This window comes from Anolis carolinensis, unplaced genomic scaffold (assembly GCF_035594765.1).
Source record: "Anolis carolinensis isolate JA03-04 unplaced genomic scaffold, rAnoCar3.1.pri scaffold_8, whole genome shotgun sequence".
Classification (NCBI taxonomy): Eukaryota; Metazoa; Chordata; class Lepidosauria; order Squamata; family Dactyloidae; genus Anolis; species Anolis carolinensis.
In genome coordinates this window covers 27,306,351-27,330,001 of record NW_026943819.1, presented here as the reverse complement: position 1 = coordinate 27,330,001, position 23,651 = coordinate 27,306,351, and the positions used below count along the sequence as shown (strand labels likewise).

Here is a 23,651-nt window from a genome sequence, read left to right as displayed (position 1 = left end):
TATTGACACAAAGATATAGTATGACACCGCAAACAAGATCTATGTGCTGGATTTCATATCACAAAATCACAAGTCGAACACTTCCCAAGTGTTTAGGACTGTGTGATTTATTATTATTATTATTATTATTATTATTATTATTATTATTATTATTATTGACACAACGATGTTGTATGACACAGCAAACAAGATAGACATGCTGGATTTCGTTTCACAAAACCACAATTATTATTATTATTATTATTATTATTATTATTATTATTATTATTATTATTATTATATGTTGGACCATAATTCCCAGCATTTAGCCAATGGCTATCCTGGATAAGCCGATGGGAGTTGCAATCCAACACATCTACAGATTGCCAAGGTTGGCTTACGTGATGATGTTTCATAGTCACAACAACAACAATTTATTGATTAGCCAGTTGGCCTTATCAAGAACATACTTTGTCCTTGGTATGCGTGTGCCAGATGCAGTTTTTGGAGATTATTTTTGGAACAACCCAAAAAACTTCACCAAGTTTTGGCAACTGGTGTAGAAAAATGTCAAAGCAAATGCTCCTGTGTAAATGAAAAATGGATTAAGTTTTGAGCCATGGCAGTATGGAACAGAATGTGGATTCAGATCACCTGTCATGCCCTTTGACAAATGCATCAGAGGTCATATGTGTGTGTGTGTATGTGTGTGTGTGTGTGTCTCTTCTCCATAATGCATTGGGAAAGGCATGACTTTTACAGCCATGTGTGGATACATGAACCCTCAGCGAGATAAAGATCTCTATGGCTAATCTTAAAGAAAGCAAGTAACAATACTCAGGAACAAAGGCAGAGCTCACATCAGTGTTGTGTAGCTGTTTGTGTTTGGGAACAGGAGCTTGGAGACTAAGGTTCGAATCTCCCCTTGAGCATGGAAAACCCCTGAGCAACTTTGGGCAAGAAACAATTTCCTAGTTTCAAAGGCAAAACCCCTCTGAACAAATTGTACTAAGCAAACCCAGGATTGGGTCGCCATAAGATTGCAATGACTTGAAGGCACACAACAGTGCAGTGTCAACCTGTTTGTGCAGTTCTCATTTTTGCGGGAGAGATGTGTTCTGGTTGTAAAGTTTGATTTTCTTTGTTGGTTTTCTACTGTATAGTTCTTAGCAATCTATTTCAATCAATTTTACCTGGGAAGTCGGGGCACACCAGCAAAGGTGTCCCTAATAATAATAATCATCATCATCATCATCATCATCATCAGCCGCTATCAGGACCTCAAGATTGAACTACAAAGACTCTGGCAAAAACCAGTGCAGGTGGTCCTGGTGGTGATGGGCACATTGGGTGCCGTGCCAAAAGATCTCAGCCAGCATTTGGAAACAATTGACATTGACAAAATTACAATCTGCCAACTGCAAAAGGCCACCCTACTGGGATCTGCACGCATCATCCAAAAATACATCACACAGTCCTAAACACTTGGGAAGTGTTCGACTTGTGATTTTGTGATACGAAATCCAGCATATAAATCTTGTTTGCTGTGTCATAATAATAATAATAATAATAATAATAATAATAATAATAATAATAATAATAATAATAATATTTTATATCCCGCCACCATCTCCCCGTAGGGACTTGGGGCGGCTAACATGGAGCCAATGTTATATATATATAACAATGTTATATATATATACATTCCAGTTTTAACTTTTGACTGGGAGGGCCTATTCCCACTAAAGATGGAATGCCTCTCTGTTGTGTTCTATTTGCTGCTTCCATTATCATGAAAATAATACTAATGATAATGATAATAATAATAATAATAATAACTTTATTTATACTCCGCCACCATCTCCCCGTGGGGACTCGGGGCGGCTCACATGGGGCAAAGCCCGATCAGCATAAATACATTACACAATATACAAAAGATAAAACACAATAAGGCAAAAAAAACAAGAGTTAATATAACAGTAATAATATCAATGAAAATTTAAAACACTATGTAACAAAATTTGAAAAAAAAAATCTGTTCCTGGTTTGAAAGTGTTATTCTTGTTGAATTGTGTGGTGCTTACTTTGAAAGTAGTTGTTATACTCCAGAAGTTTCATGTTTGTGGATGCCACAAATTAAGTTGAATGGGTTGAGGCTCAATTATTGTTATTATTATTGTTGTTGTTGTTGTTGTTATTATTATAATTATTTTATTTCTATCCCGCTTTTCTCCCGTGGGTGGGATTCAAAGCGGCGTACAACATATAAAATCCATGCAAATACATTGAACAGCAATACATAATCAATTAAAAAATCATATCCTGATTAAAATCCAATTAAGATATCAAATAAAACAAATTTAAAAATTACAACAAGCACCATATTAAAGATATCCATAACCTGAAATATTCATTGGAAGAATAGGGCAAAATGTGCTGCAAGATGATCCACAAATACGAAGTTTTTACAGGGGAGATAGGGTGGAATATAAATAAAGTTTAATAATAATAATAATAATAATAATAATAATAATAATAATAATTTTCCAATGTTTTTAAGATAGAACCAATTAGAAAATTACAGTTATAACCCAGGAACAAAAATTGGATTTGTTCAATTCAGTTCCAGGGATTTGGTTATGATGACTGTCCTACATACATGTCCATAGCAGGATGTATGCATCAGAAGCACAATCTTCCCATCAGTCATCTCCGTCTGTCATTCAGGTGATGGATGAGATCAGTTGACTGCGAAATCAACTCAGCATGAGATGTTCCCCGTCACTGGTCTCATTACGCAGCTCTTTAAAAAGGCATCCCTTTACATCAACCATTCCCAAACGTTGATCCTCCAAATATTTTAGACTTCAACACCCAGAAGTTGCAGCCAGCTTGGCCAACAATCAGGAATTCTGAGAGCTGAAGCCCTAAAACAAAGTTTCCAAAGTTTGAGAACCATTGTGACAACTGAGGCCCTGGTCCTTGTTTTGGAAACTTGACTGGTCAGTTTCCCTGAAGAAAAAGAAGAAAAGGACAAAGGATAATAGTATTAGTATTACTGTATATAAGCCTAGTATTTCAGCCCTTTTTTAGGGCTGAAAAAGCTCCCCTTGGCTTATACTCAAGTGAGGGTCCTGGACGGCTTATATTCAGGTCGGCTTATACTTGAGTATATAGGTATTCAGAGTGGGACAGTCTTATCTTATTAAAGTCTTATTATTATCTTAAATTACAGTTTTATATAAATATTCAAAAACATTTAACCTACTGAGCCCTCTAATAATGCAATTTTATTAATACAGTAGAGTCTCACTTATCCAAGCCTCGCTTATCCAATGTTCTGGATTATCCAATGCATTTTTGTAGTCAATGTTTTCAATATATCGTGATATTTTGGTGCTAAATTCATAAATACAGTAATTACTACTTAGCATTACTGCGTATTGAACTACTTTTTCTGTCAAATTTGTTGTATAACATGATGTTTTGGTACTTAATTTATAAAATCATAACCTAATTTGATGTTTAATAGGCTTTTCCTTAATCTCTCCTTATTATCCAAGATATTCGCTTATCCAAGCTTCTGCCGGCCCCTTTAGCTTGGATAAGTGAGACTCTACTGTATCTATTTTTATTTTTGAACTTGACCCATAGCTGCTGCATTTCCCACCCTCGTCTTATACTCGAGTCAATAAGTTTTCCCAGTTTTTGTGGTAAAATTAGGAGCCTCGGCTTATATTCAGGTCGGCTTATACTCGCGTATATACGGTATCTTTATTTATACCTAACCATTTCTGCTCAAAGAACAGGACTCAAAGTGGTTTACTCATTAAAGCAAAACCATGACAGTTAAAAATATATATTAAAATAGAATCAAATGATGAACGACACCCAAAGCAATGTGCAGCATATAATTAACATTTATAAAGGCAGTGAAGAAACAGTAACAATGAAACAGGACAGTTAAAAGCCATTCCTTTAATGGCCTTCATCTCCTCAGTTATTGGGATAGAAAAGTCTTTGCTTTCTGACCATAACAGGATGACCATTCCAGCCAATGGGTTTGCTGAGCGTTTTCCAGGCTGTATGGCCATGTTCCAGAAGCATTCTCTCCTGATGTTTCGCCTGAGGATTCCCTCAGGCAGGAAGCAGCCAGGCTTTGAAGCTTGCAAGGCTATTCAATGCTAATCAAGCTGGCCAATTGCAACATTCACATTTGTCTCAAACAAACAAAAAGTTCTTTCTCCCACCCTGGACATTCGACGGATATATAAAACCCCACTTGCCTAGTTTCCGACAGACCTCACAACCTCTGAGGATGCCTGCCACGGATGTGGGCGAAACGTCAGGAGAGAATGCTTCTGGAACATGGCCATATAGCCTGGAAAACTCACAGCATCCCAGTGATTCCGGCCATGAAAGCCTTCAACAACACATTATTTTGGCCACTTCTTAAAAGAAAGAAACCTCATATTTACCATTTTCAGTGGGTTAAACCACTGAGCTGCTGAAATTGCTGACCAAAAGGTTGGTAGTTTGTATCCAGGGAGCGGGGTGAGCTCCCATTGTTAGCCCCAGCTTCTGCCAACCTAGCAGTTCGAAAACAGGCAAATGTGAGTAGATCAATAGGTACCGCTCCTGCTGGAAGATAATGGCGCTCCATGCCGGCCACATGACCTTGGAGGTGTTTGTGGACAACGCCTGCTCTTTGGCTTAGAAATGGAGATGAGCACCATCCTGCCACAGATGTGGGCAAAATGTCAGGAGAGAAAGCTTCTGGAACATGGCCATACAGCCTGAAAGACTCATAGCCACCCAGTGATTCCGGTCAGGAAAGCCTTTGACATTCTCTGTAGACGGCCAATTCACTCACACCAGTAGCGACTTGCAGTACATTCTCAAGTCGCTTCTGACACGATTTAAAAAAAAAAATCATGCAGAGCTTGGAAATGATAAACTTGTGGAATTAAAACTTACATTATTCTCCAGCCAACATGACCGTATCCCACTAGCCATATCATCTACAGGACACTGGGAGTTGTAGTCCACGCAAAATCCTCTAAGTTCCAGGAGCAAAATGCCCATGCACTGCGTTGTTCTTTCTTTAACTATTGTTCATAAACATATGATAAGAGGGAACAAAAGCATAACTTGTCGTCATTTGCATAATGTATACTACCGTGTGCGATAAAATTTAACAATAGCCTATCTGTGCCTAGTATCATTTGCATAATGAATATTGGTCTTAGAACTCAGCTCATTTGTGGCAGAAGGTTTAGATAGGATCTGGTCTTAGGGTTCCGTAATTAATGGTTGGTTTTCAAGGCACTGAATGTATACAGTGACTAGCTGTGCCCGGCCACGCGTTGCTGTGGCTTATGGGAATCCTTTGTTGGCCAGGTGGAATAGCAGTGAATAGCCTTGCAGCCTCAAAGCCTGGCCGTTTTCTGGAGTAGCTGGAGTAGCACCATCAATCAAAGAGCCGCTGTGAAGCCTGGCTACTTCCTTAATAGGGGAATCCTTGTTTGGCCCGATTGAACTGCACTGAATAGTCTTGCAGCTTAACAGCCTGACCGCTTTCTACGTAGGGCATCCTATGTTGGTTGAATGGGACGGAGCAGCCTCGTGGCTTCAAAGCCTGGGGATTTCTCATCTAGGGGAAATCTTGGTTGGCCAGACTGAATAGCAGTGAATAGCCTTGCTGCTTGCAAGCCTGGCCGCTTTCTACCTTGAGGAATCCTTGGTTGGCCAATTTGAATAGCAATTAATAGTCTCGGTGTGGCAGGTATGAATGCTGCAATTAGGCACCTTGATTAGCATTTAATGGCCTTGCAGCTTCAAAGCCTGGGTGCTTCCTGCCTGGGGGAATCCTTTGTTGGGAGGTGTTAGCTGGCTCTGATTGTTTCCTTTCTGGAATTCCCAATTTCCCTGCATTCAGAGTGTTGCTCTTCATTTACTGTCCTGGTTTAAGAGATTATATCGTTTTGTATTATTATACCACAGCAATTATTTCATATTATATTTATAATACTATCTGCTTAGAAGTGGATTATATGAGGCCCGTTCTACACAGCTGTATAAAATCCACACTGAAGTGGATTATATTGCAGTGTGGACTCAAGATAATCGAGTTCAAAGCAGATAATATATGATTATAAATGGGTAATATAGCTGTGTGGAAGGACCTTGAGTCTACACTGACATATAATCCAGTTCAAATCAGATAATCTGTATTTTACAGGCAGTGTGGATCAGCCCTAAGTGCATTTATTTTCAAAGGAATATGGGATTTTTCCCCCCTTGAACCTGATGCAGCCCGTTTCCTTCGCCTGGTTAGTGACTTTCCATATTTGAAACCAGAGGATTCAAAAGAAAGAAAGAAAAGGAAACACACTGAAAGAATGATGCATAACTAGTCAATGTCTGGAGGCAGACATGACACAAATATTTGTAATTTTCCGCCCTAGCTTCAAAAATCTTGTACATTCACAATTGCATCAGTGTCCCAATTGGGTCATAAACAATAAAAAAGTACTGTTGATTGACAAATATGCCCATCCCTTTACAAAAATCAGCAGTGATGATTCCACAAATATTATGACTTAGAACTAAAAGTATATTAGATGGGTTTTGAGATGTTGCTTCCTTGACAGCTCCATGCAGAAGATAGAGAACTTTTTTGTCTTGTTGGATGCCTTCAAGTCATTTCCAATCTTTGGTAAACCTTAAGGTGAATCTATCACTTTGTTTTCCTGGCATGATTTGTTTCATTGTTTTTAAGGCATCGAATAGTTGCCTATGTGTAAAGCCGCTTTGAGTCCCCTTTGTAATTGCTACATAGCATTACTGCGTATTGAACTATTTTTTCTGTCAAATATGTTGTCTAACATGATGTTTTGGTGCTTAATTTGTAAAATCATAACCTAATTTGATGTTTAATAGGCTTTTCCTTAATCTCTCCTTATTATCCAACAGATTCGCTTATCCAATGTTCTGCCTGCCCGTTTACGTTGGATAAGCGAGACTCTACTGTATATATAATTGTAGTATATTATCATAGTATTACTACTATATTATTATTATATTATTCATTATTCATGACTACATTGAAACTAGAAAAGAGAGAAATCATCGTGGAAACTGCAAGGGGTACCATAGATTGTTGTACATGGAAATAATGGTAGTAAATAATTTTTGATTTATTAAATACAGTTATATATTACAACTAGTTGTGCCTGGCCACGCATTGCTGTGGCGTTGTCTGGTGGTGTTGGTGAGAAATTGTTGAGGTAGTGGTGGTATTGAATGTCTGTTGTATGGTTGTCTTTATGTTTAGTATGCACACTGAAGTGGATTATATGGCAGTGTGGAGTCAAGATAATCCCGTTCAAAGCAGATAATATAAGACTCTAAATGGGTTATATAGCTGTGTGGAAGGGCCTTGAGTCTACACTGCCATATAATCCAGTTAAAATCTGATAATCTGTGAAAGAGGCCTAAGTGAGGCCTAACTGTGCCTGTCCCCTGGGCTGAGGAGGTTGCTAGGAGACCAAGTGGGTGGAACTTAGCGTTCAAACTGGCAGCAATTGGATAAAAACTATTATTCCTCTCCCTGTAATTAGGACTTTATTTTTCTTTTCTTTTTGTTGTATCAACCTAGAGCTGTGAATGATGGGTTGTGTTGTCAAATTTCGAGGTTGGGGGGGGCTATAGTTTTGTTGTTTTGTCCGCTGCCCTGATGCCATCACTCTTTTATATATATAGATTATATATTTTTGTTATTTAAACTACACATATTGCAAAATTATGTGGGGTTTTTTCTTGAAGTGACACACCACCCAGGTCATGCTAGGTTTTTGGTGAATTTTGACACACCAAGCACAACAGGTTGCCCATCATTGTACTATACCAGTGATGGCCAACCTATGACACACGTGTCAGCACTGACACGCCTAGCTATTTTTGCTGACACGCTGCCGCATGCAGATTGATTGGATGACTATGTCTTTTGTGGCCAAATTTGGTGTGATTTGGTCCAGTGGTTTTGTTGTTTACTCCATGGGAATTATGCACATTACATTTATTTATATATATTTATTATTATATTATTATTATATATATTTATTATTATATTATTCTATTATTATTGTAGTATATTATCATATTATTACTACTATATTATTATTATATTATTCATTATTCATGACTACATTGAAACTAGAATAGAGAGAAATCAGCGTGGAAACTGCAAGAGGTACCATAGATTGTTGTACATGGAAATAATGGTAGTAAATAGTTTTTGATTTATTCAATACAGTTATATATTACAATTATATATTTTTGTTATTTAAGCTACACATATTGCAAAATTATGTATTTTTTTTTCTCGAAGTGACACACCACCCAAGTCATGCTAGGTTTTTTGGTGAATTTTGACACACCAAGCGCAAAAGGTTGCCCGTCATTGTACTATACCATACGATCTGTCCAAATGCCTAACCTGGTTCCGTTAATTCATACAACAGCTGTGTTCTTCTCTGCGCTTTCAGGGCTGAAAGGATGTTCGCCATCGTTGCCAGGGTGGTGTGCAGCTTCCTCCTCTGGCTCTCCTTCTACGTTGCTATCCGGTCCTGGAACAAGAGCCGCACTCCAGAATGGACCGTCAGGTTGATCACGCTGATGCACGGTCTGATCGTCACCTTCCTCTCGGGCTACATCGCTCTTATCGACGGACCTTGGCCTTTGACTCATCCAGGTATGCGGAGAGGGTTCACCTTCCTAAGGGTTGTTTGGAACGATAGGAACCTGTATACACAAAAGCAGGAGATTGAAGCACTGAATCTTGGGACTGGACCCAATTCGTCATGGGTGGGAACGAAGTAACCCTCCAGATATTATCAGGTTACCATTTGTAAAAAAAAAAAGCTAATAACGACTGCCACCAATTTGTAAAGGAGACTAATAACTCCTAAGATTCTTTCAGGCAAGGGGGGAGTCTTTTTATCCCACTGCTGCCACTAATTTGCAAAGATGCAGCCACCAAAGACTCAGAGAGGGGCCTTTTTCTTTTTTTTCCCCCTTCTTCTTCTTCTTCACTTTAGATGGTAGCGTACTTAGTTTATAATATATGTGATAGAGTCTTAAATGTTGGAGGAACAATAACAAGTTTATTCAGGCACAGAGCTTAGTGGTTACAATTCTCACTTAGAGGCACTTTCATTAACAGTTACAATATTAGAATAAGATGAGTCAAACTCCCTAAAGTGTCACTTCTTTAACTTAAAATAGTCAGAACTTCGTTCTCTGCCACTTTTAAACTGTAGTCACCTCTGTGATATACAATCACAGATTCTCTGTTCCTTACTAGGACACAGGCTACATAAAATAAGTCACCAAACTTATTTTAAACCGATTCAAAATGAACAATTCAGTCTCCCTTGATCCCCTCAACCTAGGATCAATCTTCCCTGTGCCTCATCAGAGCACAGACTGAATTCCTTTTTTAAAACTCTGCACTTCTCCAATAAAACGGCAGTTGGCTCCGCCTACTTCTCCATGGCAACCAGCCTCTGAGTGCAGAGAAGCAATAACTGTAATACTTACCCTTTTAAAATACAAACACACAATTAAACATAACATCTCTAAATTGAAAATTCATACTTCATTACACCATTCATTGGCACAGCGGGTTAAACCACTGAGCTGCTGAACTTGCTGACTGAAAGGTCGCTGGTTCGAATCCGGGAGAAGAGTGAGTTCTCGCTGTTAGCCCCAGCTTGTGCCAACCTCACAGTTCGAAAACATGCAAATGTGAGTAGATGAATAGGTACCGCTCCGACGGTACCTATTCATGGCCACATGACCTTGGAGGTGTCTATGGACAATGCTGGCTCTTGGGCTTAGAAATGGAATGAGCACCAATCCCCAGAGTCGGACGCGATTGGACTTAACATCAGGGGAAACATTTACCTTTACCTATCTTTTGTTATCATTTGGGTTGCTGACCTGAAGGCTGCCAGGTTCAAATCCCACTCACGGAGAGCGCGGATGAGCTCCCTCTGTCAGCTCCAGTTCCATGCGGGGACATGAGAGAAGCCTCCCACAAGGATGGTAAAAACATCAAAAAAATCCGGGCATCCGCTGGGCAACGTCCTTGCAGATGGCCAATTCTCTCACTCCAGAAGCGACTCAAGTTGCTCCTGACATGAAAAAAAAGAGAGTCTCATTTATCCAACACTCGCTGATCCAACATTCTGGATTATCCAATGCATTTCTGTAGCCAATGTTTTCAATATATCATGATATTTTGGTGCTAAATTCATAAATACAGTAATTACTACATAGCTTTACTGCGTATTGAACTACTTTTTCTGTCAAATTAGTTGCATAACATGATGTTTTGGTGCTTAATTTGTAAAATCATAACCTAATTTAATGTTTAATAGGCTTTTCCTTAACCTCTCCTTATTATCCAACATAGTCACTTATCCAACATTCTGCCGGCACGTTTGCGTTGGATAAGTGAGACTCTACTGTACTGCAAATAAATAAATAAATAAATTACCATGTAGCATTACTGCATATTGAACTACCTTTTCTGTCAAATTTGTTGTATAACATGATGTTTTGGTGCTTAATTTGTAAAATCATAACCTAATTTGATGTGTAATAGGCTTCTCCTCAATCTCTCCTTGTTATCCAACATATTCGCTTATCCAACGTTTATTTTGGATAAGTGAGACTCTACTGTAACAAGAAAGGATAACCATGCTTTAAATCGATAGGATCCAAATATTAGTTTCCTATATTGTCCCCCATCCGTTTGATCCAAAACCATTGCTCAATGGATACACATCCTTTTTCAACATGGCACTTAAACACATTGCTTCCAAATTGTCTTGTAAATCCCCTAATGATCCTGAAAAATAGGTCATCCCTATTATCCCCATTTCGTAGACGGAAGAAGCTGAGGCCAAGAAAGAGCAGCAATCCAGATGTTTACCATCCATATGATGTCTTATTAACTACAGTAGAGTCTCACTTATCCAACATAAATGGGCCGGCAGAACATTGGATAAGCAGGGTTGTTATATGTTTTCTGGGCTGTATGGCCATGTTCCAGAAGTATTCTCTCCTGACGTTTCACCCACATCTATGGCAGGCATCCTCAGAGGTTGTGAGGTGCCTGCCATAGATGTGGGCGAAATGTCAGGAGAGAATACTTCTGGAACATGGCCATACCGCCCGGAAAACATACAACAACCCTGTGAACCCTGTCATGAAAGCCTTCGACAACACATTGGATAAGCGAAAATGTTGGATACCGTATATACTTGAGTATAAGCCGACCTGAATATAAGCCGAGGCACCTAATTTTACCACAAAAACTGGGAAAACTTATTGACTCGAGTATAAGACGAGGGTGGGAAATGCAGCAGCTATGGGTCAAGTTCAAAAATAAAAATAGATACCGTATATACTTGAGTATAAGCCGACCCGAATATAAGCCGAGGCACCTAATTTTACCACAAAAAAAACCTGGGAAAACATTGACTCCAGTATAAGCCGAGGGTGGTAAATTTCAGAAATAAAAATAGATACAGTAGAGTCTCACTTACCCAACATAAACGGGCCGGCAGAATGTTGGATTAGCGAATATGTTGGATAATAAGGAGAAATTAAGGAAAAGCCTATTAAACATCAAATTAGGTTATGATTTTACAAAATTAGGAACCAAAACATCATGTTATACAACAAATTTGACAGAAAAAGTAGTTCAATACACAGTAATGCTATGTAGTGATTACTTTATTTATGAATTTAGCACCAAAATATCACGATATATTGAAAATATTGACTACAAAAATGGCTTGGATAATCCAGAACGTTGGATAAGTGAGACTCTACTGTACCAATAAAATTACATTAATTGAGGCATCAGTAGGTTCAATGTTTTTGAATATTTACATAAAGCTCAAATTTAAGATAAGACTGTCCAACTCTGATCAAATCATTATTCTCATCTTCTTCAATGTAAATGTGCTTATGTATCCTTTTAATAATAACAGAGCAAAATAATACATGTAGTAATAATAATAATAATAACAATAATAATAATAATAATATACAGGAAAATAATACATGTAATAATAAATAGAGTAAAATAATAAATGCAATAATAATAATAATAATATCAGAGTGAAATAATAAATGTATTATTAATAATAATAAAAATAGAGTAAAATAAGTGTAATAATAGCAACAATAATAGAGTAAAATAATAAATGTAATAATACCAATAATAATAGAGAAAAATTCTTTGAAGGTGCAAGACCATTCAATGCTAATCAAGGTGGCCAATTGCAACATTGACACTGCACTCAAACAAAGAATTCTTTCAATTACAGATATATAAACCCCACTTGCCTAGTTTCCAATAGACTCTACAATCTCTGAGGATGTCTGCCATAGATGTGGGTGAAACGCCAGGAGAGAATGCTTCTGGAACATAGCCATACAGCCTAGAAAACTCACAGTGATCCTGGCCACGAAAGCCTTTGACAACACATTGTTGTTATTGTTCTGCAGAAATTTGTTTCCTTGTAGAGCATGTTGCCCTGTTTGCATTTTCTAAAGCAAGGTTCTCATTCTTACAGCCAAAGTATATATTAAAATTCAAGGATCAGGGTGCAACTCTCTTCTCCTTATTACAAGCACAACTGCTCTTAAAATGCACAACTAATATAGGTAAAGGTAAAGGTTTTCCCCTGATGTTAAGTCCGGTCGTGTCCGACTCTGGGGGTTGGTGCTCATCTCCATTTCTAAGCCGAAGAGCCGGCGTTGTCCGTAGACACCTCCAAGGTCATGTGGCCATTGGCATGACTGCATGGAGCGCTGTTACCTTCCCGCCGGAGCGGTACCTATTGATCTACTCACATTTGCATGTTTTCGAACTGCTAGGTTGGCAGGAGCTGGGGCTAACAGCGGGTGCTCACTCCGCTCCTGGGATTTGAACCTGGGATCTTTTGGTCCGCAAGTTCGGCAGCTCAGCGCTTTAACACACTGTGCCACCAGGGGCCCCAACTCGAGTATATATGGTATATAAAATAGGTATAAAATCAAACATTTATTGATAACAAATCAGCATTTGCAAGGCTTGCTAAACAGGCTGATTTTCCTTTTAATGAAGTACAGCTGAAGCATTTTCTGCAGAGTCCACTGTAAACACTGCATATTGTTGCTAAGAGATTCGTGCAAATATCTAGGTGATGTTCACAAATTTTTACTGTTGCCAAATTTTTTACTGCTCCCGGGATTTGAACCTGGGACCTTTCAGTCTGCAAGTTCAGCAGCTCAGCGCTTTAATGCACTTCACCACCGGAGACTTTAAACACCTGGAAACCAGCAGATAGAATAAGCATAGCATTCAATTGGATACAATATCCTCCATGTTCCTACTTAAATTATCATTTCCAAATTTCCAGGTGTGCCCATTGCACAACATGCACAACTCTGCACCTATCCTATGCAATTGGGTGTGCTTTGCTTTTATTTTTGGAGGATGCCTAAGACCTTCCTCGCCTCCACTGGGGACATCGCACAAATAGTGGCAATTCAGACAAATACTAACACCCGTGGCGTGTTTGCACATAAGCAATCCGTACATACCAGGACACCGTCTCGGGACCAGTCGGACTCGCTCTGCCATTTCCGAAGCGTGGTTCCCGACGGCAGTTGCTAAGATGTTTCCCGAGAAGGTCATGTGTCATCTGAGATCTCCAGTCTGTATTTGCTTAAGGTTGAGCAACAAAAAGAGGGAATGAAAGAAAGAAAGAAAGAGAGAGAAAGAAAGAAGGCAACAGCAAAAACACGATCAGAATGTACAGAGCTATTATTACACCCTGTTTGGAAATGCTGGCATGTTTTTGCACACATTCCCGGCATGGTTTCAAGTTCTCTGTCCTAACTATAAAAGCTAGAACCCTCTCAGTTGCATCTCCCACTCCTTGTCCAAATATTACTTTTGCAAACTACAACTCCCATAGTTTTTCCGCTGAGAAGTTAAGCCTTTGAAGGATGTATTCTAAATACCCTGAGACATGCACAAGACATGAAAAGGTGCATTGCCACCGTCCTTTGCTCTCCTTTCATTGCTTCTGCCTCTCCTCCTCCTTTGGCTTGGAGCAGATCCATGCATGTCAACTCCCCCGGCGGTGTCCTCACAAGCCCTCTCGTTCATCTCGCTCGGCCCCCGTCATCGCCGTCAGGATTAGGATTTTAACGGCTTCACGAGGCACCTGTCATCCCAGTGGGTGTGCCTAAAAATTCCTTGGAGAAGTCTCTGACTCTAAGCTGTTTGGCTGGGTGCCACATAAGCCACACTGACAACTGGCAGCGCATCCGTTCCTTCTCTACTTGCATCCAGGAAAAGCTTCTTTTTGGAAATGCCAACCATGGAATCACCACCACCACCATGTCATTCTTCCGAGATCTGTGTCCAGTACATCAGAGACATGAGCTAGTTTGCATTTTTGAAAGGTAGTAAAAGTAAAAGTTTCCCCTGACGTTAAGTCCAGTCATGTCCAACTCTGGGGGTTGGTGCTTGTAAAGAAGTGTGTTTTTATTTTGATTTATAGATGTCATGTTTAGTTTCGTTTTAAAAGTCATGTTTAACTATGTTTAAAAGGGTAAGTATTAGTTACCGGTGCGTGGGGGATGGTAACCAGCTCAGCATTCTGAGGCAGATTACCATAGTAACGAGGGCGGAGCCAACCGCCGTTTGGAGGAAAAGGAGGGAATGTTTTAAAAACAGTTTAGTCTGTGATTTTTAGTCACAGGGAAGACACTGGTTCCAAGTTAGGGAAACCAGGGAAACTCAGATATCTAGTTATGTCAAATTAAGCAAGTAAAGTAACTTGTTTAGGTTTATTTGTAGATTCTGAGTAGTAAGGGGAAGTAATCCCAGTTAAATCCAAAGTAATCAGTTGATAGCTTTGGTTGTAAGAGAAGAAGAGGTTTAGACTACTCAAGGAAAGGAGAAAGTATTTGAAAGAGTATTCATCATAAGTTATATTTGCAACCATTATCTAAGTGCCTTTAAAGAAGCAATACTGTAATCACTAAGCTCTGTGCCTGAAATAAACGTATTATTTTCTTTCAACATCCAAGCCTCTGTCACACATATATTCTAGACCAATTTAACGCTACCATCTAAAATGAATAAGAAGAGAAGGTTCAAAAAGAAATTCCCCTCTGCCTGAGATCTCCACAATTGGTGGCAGCGGATATAAAATATATAATAATATAATTAATAAAAAGATCCCTTCCCCCACTTCACCACAGTGCTCATCTCCATTTCTAAGCCAAAGAGCCAACATTGTCCGTAGACACCTCCAAGGTCTTGTGGCTGGCATGACTGCATGGAGCGCCGTTTTGAAAGGAGCTTCACTAAATAATATCAGCATTGTTAATATGCCCCTGATGACAAAGTGGGTTAAACCGCTGAGCTGCTGAATTTGTTGACTGAAAGGTTGGCGGTTCAAATCCGGGGAACAAGATGACCTTCTGCTGTTAGCCCCAGCTCCTGCCAACCTAGCAGTTCGAAAACATGCAAATGTGAGTAGATCAATAGGTACTGCTCCAACAGGAAGGAAACGGCCCTCCAGTGGCCACATGACCTTGGAGACATCTACGGACAACGCCGGCTCTTCGGCTTAGAAATGGAGATGAACACCAACCTCCAGAGTCGGACATGACTGGACTTAACACCAGGGGAAAACCTTTACCGTTACCTTAAAAATGGAACAATTAAGTATGTTTTCACAACAAATAACACAGAACCAAGATGCATCGACACCACAGAATTAATGCAGTTTGACACCATTTTAATTATTATGGCCGAATGCTTTGGAATTGTGTAGTTTTACAAGGTGTTTAACATCATCTGTCCAAGAGTGCTAGTGCCTCAACAAACTACAACTCCCAGGATCCCATTAGTCAGTCGTGGCATTTAGGACAGTGCAAAACTGCATTAAATGTAGTTCATTCATAGGCTTGGTAAGAGCTTCAGGTCAAGGCAGGTTAAAATCACCTTTCTGTTTACAGCACAAATTGTGAAGCCTTGGTGGAGTGGGTGAAAAGGGTGCAACTACACTATGGAATTAATTCAGATTGAAACTGCTTTGACTGCCATGGCTCAATGCAATGGAATCCTGGGAGATTATAGTTTTATATCTTTAACGGTCTCTGCTGGTGCCTCACAATAACACAGCCCTCACAATTCCAAAGCATTCCAAACGTCAGGAGAAAATGCTTCTGGAACATGGCCATGCAGCTTGGAAAACTCACAGCGACCCACATTGCGTGAATTTGACAGTGTAGATACACCCAAGGATAGACATTACCAGCAGGATCCATGTGGGACAAGTTTTGGGCAAGAATGGTGTTGGCTGTAGAAGGAATGATTTCAGATTTGAACATCAGTCATCTCTTCAAGTCATGTTTTAAAAATTAGCTAGAACCCATAAGGAGACTTGAGTGTCCATAGGAAAAGCTTCACAGGAGAGGTGAATATTGAGGAAGGAATATTGAGCGAATATTGTGATTTTCTGCTTCTCGGGAGGCGGTTGGACTGGATGGCCCATGAAATCTCTTCCAACTCTATGATTCTACGAGGGTTGAATGAAAAGTAATGCCTCCACCTTCGTAACTCCTCAACAGATGGCAGTGCCAGTATGCGGCAGGTCCAGGCTTGTTCAGTAGTCTCTCCTCTACAGTTCCATTTGGCAGGAAGCCTTAGCATTGAACAGTCGTGTTGTTAAAGTGCAAAGTATGGAACCCTGCGCAGACGGGGAAGCCTTAGCATTGAACGGTTGTGTTGTTAAAGTGCAAAGTATGGAACCCTGTGCAGACGGGGAAGCCTTAGCATTGAACAGTCGTGTTGTTAAAGTGCAAAGTATGGAACCCTGTGCAGACAGGGAAGCCTTAGCATTGAACGGTTGTGTTGTTAAAGTGCAAAGTATGGAACCCTGCGCAGACAGGGAAGCCTTAGCATTGAACGGTTGTGTTGTTAAAGTGCAAAGTATGGAACCCTGCGCAGACAGGGAAGCCTTAGCATTGAACGGTTGTGTTGTTAAAGTGCAAAGTATGGAACCCTGCGCAGACAGGGAAGCCTTAGCATTGAACGGTTGTGTTGTTAAAGTGCAAAGTATGGAACCCTGTGCAGACGGGGAAGCCTTAGCATTGAACAGTTGTGTTGTTAAAGTGCAAAGTATGGAACTCTGTGCAGACGGGGAAGCCTTAGCATTGAACGGTTGTGTTGTTAAAGTGCAAAGTATGGAACCCTGCACAGACGGTCAGTCAATGCAACTTAAGCAACGTGCAGTCACTGAATTCTTGACAGCAGAAGGTGTTACCACAAAGGAGATTCATTAGAGAAGGCAAGCATTATCGAGAATGTTCCCAATAATGAAAGAAGATCTGTGTGGACATCATTATGCTTCTGATGAATTCGTTGAGAGAACTGTGAGACGCTGGTTGCGGAAACAGGGTGTTGACTTTTTCCGTGACGGCTTCAGAAAACCTGTTCATCATTAGCAGAAATGTATCCAATTGTCTGGTGATGATGTGGAAAAGTGAATAGTGGTAGTTAAAGAGCACATTCTAAGGATTATTTCTGCATTTGATTTATTAAAATATTCCCATCCAAACTGAAGTAATGAAGGTGGAGGCATTACTTTTCATTCAACCCTCGTATGATTCTAAGGTTTGGGGAGAATGTTCAAAGCTGAAATGCAAACTCATTTGCCCTTCTCTCCTCTTTCCTAGGCCATCCGAATACGCCTCTACAGATCACCTTGCTGTGCCTGTCGCTGGGCTACTTCTTCTTTGACTTCGGCTGGTGCGTCTATTACAATAGTGAGGATGAACTGATGATCTATCACCACATTCTGTGCATCAGCGGCATGGGTGGCGTGCTGGTCATGGGTGTCTCGGGCAGCGAGATCAACGCTCTCATCTTTGTGGCCGAGATCACCAACCCGCTGCTCCAGATCCGCTGGTTCCTCCGGGACATGGGCCACTACGAGGGCATGGCTGGAGAAGTGGTGGACACCCTCTTTGTGCTCCTCTTCCTGGGGCTGCGCATCGGCGGCGGCGTCTGGATTGTGCTTGCGGTCCTGACTTCCGCCAAGCCAAACTGGGAGGTCAAGGCCGGCGTTCTACTCATGTACTTTGTGTCTATTGTATTCGCATGGGACATCGTCAAGTTTGTCAAGAGGAAAATGATGAAGAAATACGAAGCCTGCAGGAAGGAAAGGACTGAGCGGGAGCGTTCCAAGAGTAACGGGCATGTGCTGGGACACCAAACCAACCATGATACCCAACCGACCAATGGAGTCCTCTGAGATTCTTCCAGAGAAGAGGCATCATTGGGACTTGGCCACTTGGTTTGGCCAAGGGGTGGGAATTCCTCTTGAGGAAAACCTACCAAAGGGCCTACCAGAACATATGAATGCAAGAAGGAGATTTCAGGGGGAAACCAAGCTGTCCATAAACCCAACAGAAGAAGGGTTGGACATGGCAGATCATGTTGAGCAGGTCCATTCAGTATGTTTGGAGGCAAGGATTCACTCTAGGAACCAAGCAAGGACCAGATGAAGGTGTGGCCCAGACCAGAAAGTCATTTCAGGTGATTCCTGTAGCAGAGAAAAACTTCTTCTCTGTTTGCTCGATGAGGAAATACAGTTCCTTGTATTTATGCCAGACCAGTCCTGAGGTCTAGAATCAGCCATCCACAAATGTTAGGTCACTGCTTCTTATACTGTGGGCCCTGCTCCTAAATGGGACCCCCTAAGCTTAAGGTTGGGGGTCACGAAACATTTGGCAATAGTAAAAAATTTCTGAACACCACCTAGATATTTGCACGAATCTCTTAGCAACAATATGCAGTGTTTACAGTGAACTCTGCAGAAAATGCTTCAGCTGTACTTCATAAAAAGGGAAATCAGCCTGTTTAGCAAGCCTTACAAATGCTGATTTGTTATCAATAAATGTTTGATTTTATACCTATTTTATATACCGTATATACTCGAGTTGGGGCCCCTGGTGGTACAGTGTGTTAAAGCGCTGAGCTGCTGAACTTGCGGACCAAAAGATCCCAGGTTCAAATCCGGGGAGCGGAATGGGCGTCCGTTGTTAGCCCCAGCTCCTGCCAACCTAGCAGTTCGAAAACATGCAAATGTGAGTAGATCAATGGGTACCGCTCCGGCGGGAAGGTAACAGCGCTCCATGTAGTCATGCCTATGGCCACATGACCTTGGAGGTGTCTACGGACAACGCCGGCTCTTCGGCTTAGAAATGGAGATGAGCACCAATGCCCAGAGTCGGTCACGACTGGACTTAACGTCAGGGGAAACCTTTACCTTTTTTACCTATATACTCGAGTACAAGCCGACCCGAATATAAGCCGAGGCACCTAATTTTACCACAAAAACTGGGAAAACTTATTGACTCGAGTATAAGATGAGGGTGGGAAATGCAGCAGCTACGGATCAAATTTAAAAATAAAAGTAGATATTAATAAAATTGCATTATTTGAGGCATCAGTAGGTTAAATGTTTTTGAATATTTATATAAAACTGTAATTTAAGATAATAATAAGACTTTATTAAGATAAGACTGTCCAACTCTGAATACCTATATACTCAAGAATAAGCCGACCTGAATAGAAGCCGGCCAGGACCCTCACTCGAGTATAAGCCGAGGGGAGCTTTTTCAGCCCTAAAAAAGGGCTGAAAAACTAGGCTTATACTCGAGTATATACAGTACGTTGCTTAAGTCTCATTGACTGATCATCTGCGCAGGGTTCCATACTTCTCACTTTAACAACACAACCGTTCAATGCTAAGGCTTCCTGCCAAATGGAACTGCAGAGGAGAGTCTACTGAATAAGCCAGTACCTCTTGAGGAGTTACGAAGGTGGAGGCATTATTTTTCATTCAACCCTCATATATTGGTCTGGATGTATCTTGGCAGTATTTTGAGGGCATTTGGGGAAAATTGTTCACCTGGAAAAAAAATGGAGAGTGGCTGAAATTGCTTGGGGCCTCATGTGGTGCATGGGACCTTCTTTCCTCAACTTTGCAAAACAGACAGGGCAGGTTTATGCATATGATGCACATCCAAGTAAAGCAGGTGTGGGCACAACTAAGGGACCCACAAGGAGTTGAAAAGGTCGAAGGCTCAGCTGTTCCTCGGTGCAGGGAGTTCAAAGAGGCAGGCTAGATCGGGAGGAAGTTGACTCAGAGAATACTTTCCAAGTGCATCACGATGACTCCATATCTTCCTTTACCTTTTGGAATGGAAAAGCCAGGATCTTCTGACTATGTCTTCTGACACTTGTACCCATCATGTTGTGTCATGTTATCAATCTTTTCCATATGGAGAGAGGGAAATAATGACAGGCTCCTTTCTGCTTATGACGCTGACTACGTACCTGTGTTTATACTTTCTCGGCATGTGAGTCCTGATTTAGCATGCAGGCCTCCTGCCATCTCCCAATCCTCTGGCTTAAAAATCTCTAAAGAGGAAAGGTTAAAAGTTTAAGCTAAGAGCATTATACATGCTCTCTACCTGTTAAACCACACCTGCCTCCAGAGCCTGACCAAAAAGAAGGGAGAATTAGTCAAAAACTTAATTCCAGATTGACATTACTTTTAAGCCTGCCACCTTTCGTGCGACTAAAGTGTGACTATGTCTTTGCAACCCAAATACGTCTTACATCCCACACAATTGTATAGCCTGTGGGAAAGAAACTAAGCTGGGAACTTCCTCATCAAGTTCCTAGTTTCACTTATATCTTTGGACGTTACCTGGACATTGCAACACAATACAGTAGAGTCTCACTTATCCAAACCTCGCTTATCCAAGTTTCTGGATTATCCAAGCCATTTTTGTAGTCAATGTTTTCAATATATCATGATATTTTGGTGCTAAATTCATAAATACAGTAATTACAACATAACATTACTGCATATTGAACTGCTTTTTCTGTCAAATTTGTTGTAAAGCATGATGTTTTGGTGCTTAATTTGTAAAATCATAACCTAATTTGATGTTTAATAGGCTTTTCCTTAATCCTTCCTTATTATCCAAGATATTCGCTTATCCAAGCTTCTGCCGACTCGTTTAGTTTGGATAAGTGAGACTCTATTGTAGTTCTATTCAGGTGGGGGAGATCGCCTTTCCTCGCCCTTGGGGAAGAACCAATTTCACCACCCTGTGCCTTTGATGAACGGGACCACTCGCATCAGAAGGAAATCAGCATTTCTACAGCCAATACCCACCCCCTGTCATTTTTGCATGATTGTATTAATATATGATATTTTGTTTCTTTGGGGTCTGGAATCGCCAGTCCAGCCCTATTAATGGGCCATGCCATGTTCATCTCATAAGACAATAGCCTTCCTGGGTAAGGCTAAAAAATGCCCTCAATCACGTTGTTATTTTTCCTGTTCAGTAAAAGGAACCCCATTCACCGACACTTAATCATCCCTTGTTCTCAGCCCACTCTGGCCAGTGAGCCAAGCCCCTCTCTGTGACTGGTCAGAATTAACGGCTTGGTTGCAGCCTATGCCAGTTTGTGTCTACAAAGGAGTGTGAAACTGTATTCTGTATGCTATCTACTTTGTGAATGAATCACTAGCTTGCATCTTATCTGCAGATAATAAAATCTTCCTTGGCTGAAAATCATCTTCTCTCCTTGCTTGCTGGCTAATTTCAATTGGGCCTAATCTGAATGCTCACCATAGCAGGGACTCACTCAAAATGGAAGTAGGAGCCTCCGGTGGCATAGGGGATAAAAGCCTTGTGACTTGAAGGTTGGGTTGCTGACCTGAAGGCTGCCAGGTTCGAATCCCACCAGGGGAGAACGCGGATGAGCTCCCTCTATCAGCTCCAGCTCCATGTGGGGACATGAGAGAAGCCTCCCACAAGGATGGTAAAAACATCAAAACATCCAGGCAATGTCCCCTGGGCAACGTCATTGCAGACGGCCAATTCTCTCACTCCAGAAGCAACTCCAGTTGCTCCTGACACGGAAAAAAAACAAAACAACTCATAATGGGCAGCTCAGGCGGATCACTTGCCTGGGTTTCTGCCAACAGGCTTCTCCCTGGTCTCACTGCCAGGGGTTGCCTCCTAAAATGGGGCCAACAATGACACAAATGTGAGGGGTTTGCATTGCTTGCGTGAACTCCCAAATAGACTTTGGAGTTGAAGGCCAAAGAGGCTGCAGCAGCCGCAGGTGTTATCTTTGCACCAGCAAATTCTCTCCTGACAACTGTCAAGATTAAACCGCTGACACTTGCTATCACCGAAGCCATTTGGGAATCTCTCCAGCAGAAGAGATAAAAGGGGTGGTAGGTCTACCTGATCGATTATGGCTCCTTGTCTGTCTTCCAGAAGAGGGTTTTTCCACCGTTGCATGTGCTGAATCTGCCATCCAAGACTCTCTCCCTCAAGCTCAGGGGGATCATTTGTGCTAATCTCGCCGTGCTCCACAAAGCTGCCCTTGATCTCCCAGGAGTGGCATCTCCTGCCGACACTGGAGATTGTGGGAGGGTTTTAACATGCAAGATATAATAGCTGGAAGATTTCCTCTTCTTCACACCCAACAAGCCCTTGGAGTTCCCTCCAGTTTTTATTCTGCAAGAGAAGGTCTGTTATGTATGGAGACGGGAGCAAGGTCAAGACAGCGCATCGCCCAAAAGGGCAAAATAGTGCCGGATCTGTTCCTTAAAAACTTGTCACCTATTTTGTGTGTGTGTGAGTGTCAGGAGTGATTTGAGAAACTGCAAGTCACTTCTGATGTGAGAGAATTGGCTGAGAAACGTAAAAAAAAAAGGAAAGTATGGTAAATAGTATGTAAGTACTGTAGGTGATGTAATATTATCTTCTATATAAACAACTTTTAGTGGCACTTGTTATACAAGCCCCAACCCTATGATCTACCACTGTTTCTAGCCAAACCCAGTTTATATTAATGTTAAGTACGACACTATAATTCCCTTCATTTGCAGCTTGTATAACAAGTGCCACTAAAAGTTGTTTCTATAGAAGATAATATTACATCACCTACAGTACTTACATACTATATACCATACTTTCCTTTTTTTTACGTTTCTCTGTAGATTATAGACACCTGCGTTTTTGAGTAAGAGAATTGGCTGTCTGCAAGGACGTTGCCCAGGAGACACCCGGAAATTTATTTTTATTTTTTTACCATCCTTGTGGGAGGCTTCTCTCATGTCCCCACATGTAACAATAATAATAATAATAATAATAATAATAATAATAATAATAATAATAATAATAATAATAATAACAACTTTATTTTTATACCCCGCCTCTATCTCCCCAAAGGGGACTCAGGGCGGCTTACATAGGGCCAAGCCCGAATAAAAACAATAGCAATATAAAACACAACAATAGACAAAAGACATGCACAATTATAAAATTTAAACATTAGCCAATAAAAACAAACGACAAGAATTAATAAAAACATGGATTAAAACGGAGAGGTTGTAAAAGTAGAGGTTGTAGCTGGAGCTGATAGAGGGAAACACATATTTCTAATGGTCTTAGAAACCCAAATCCCTCCAGTATGTTCTGTT

The 23,651-nt window shown here is 40.8% G+C and overlaps 1 protein-coding gene and 1 long non-coding RNA gene across 5 annotated transcripts; one reads left to right on the top strand and one right to left on the bottom strand.

The window, feature by feature from the left end:
- Positions 1-1,793: 1,793 nt before the first annotated feature.
- Positions 1,794-22,847, bottom strand: LOC103279296 (uncharacterized). Of its 4 annotated transcripts, none has more exons than XR_010000432.1 (7): positions 22,408-22,847; positions 13,648-13,771; positions 9,985-10,178; positions 8,480-8,784; positions 4,957-5,087; positions 4,458-4,568; positions 1,794-2,991 (listed from the first exon to the last, which is right to left on the bottom strand). It is a non-coding gene; the product is annotated as an uncharacterized LOC103279296 (long non-coding RNA). The 4 variants fall into 4 exon arrangements; XR_010000431.1 differs by lacking the exon at positions 22,408-22,847 and adding an exon at positions 14,071-14,391; XR_010000430.1 differs by lacking the exon at positions 22,408-22,847 and having other exon boundaries at positions 13,648-14,385.
- Positions 17,783-21,709, top strand: LOC100565773 (TLC domain-containing protein 5). Its single transcript, XM_062961142.1, has one exon. The coding sequence runs from the start codon at positions 17,910-17,912 to the stop codon at positions 18,381-18,383; it is 474 nt and encodes a 157-aa protein (XP_062817212.1). The 5' UTR covers positions 17,783-17,909; the 3' UTR covers positions 18,384-21,709.
- Positions 22,848-23,651: the final 804 nt, after the last annotated feature.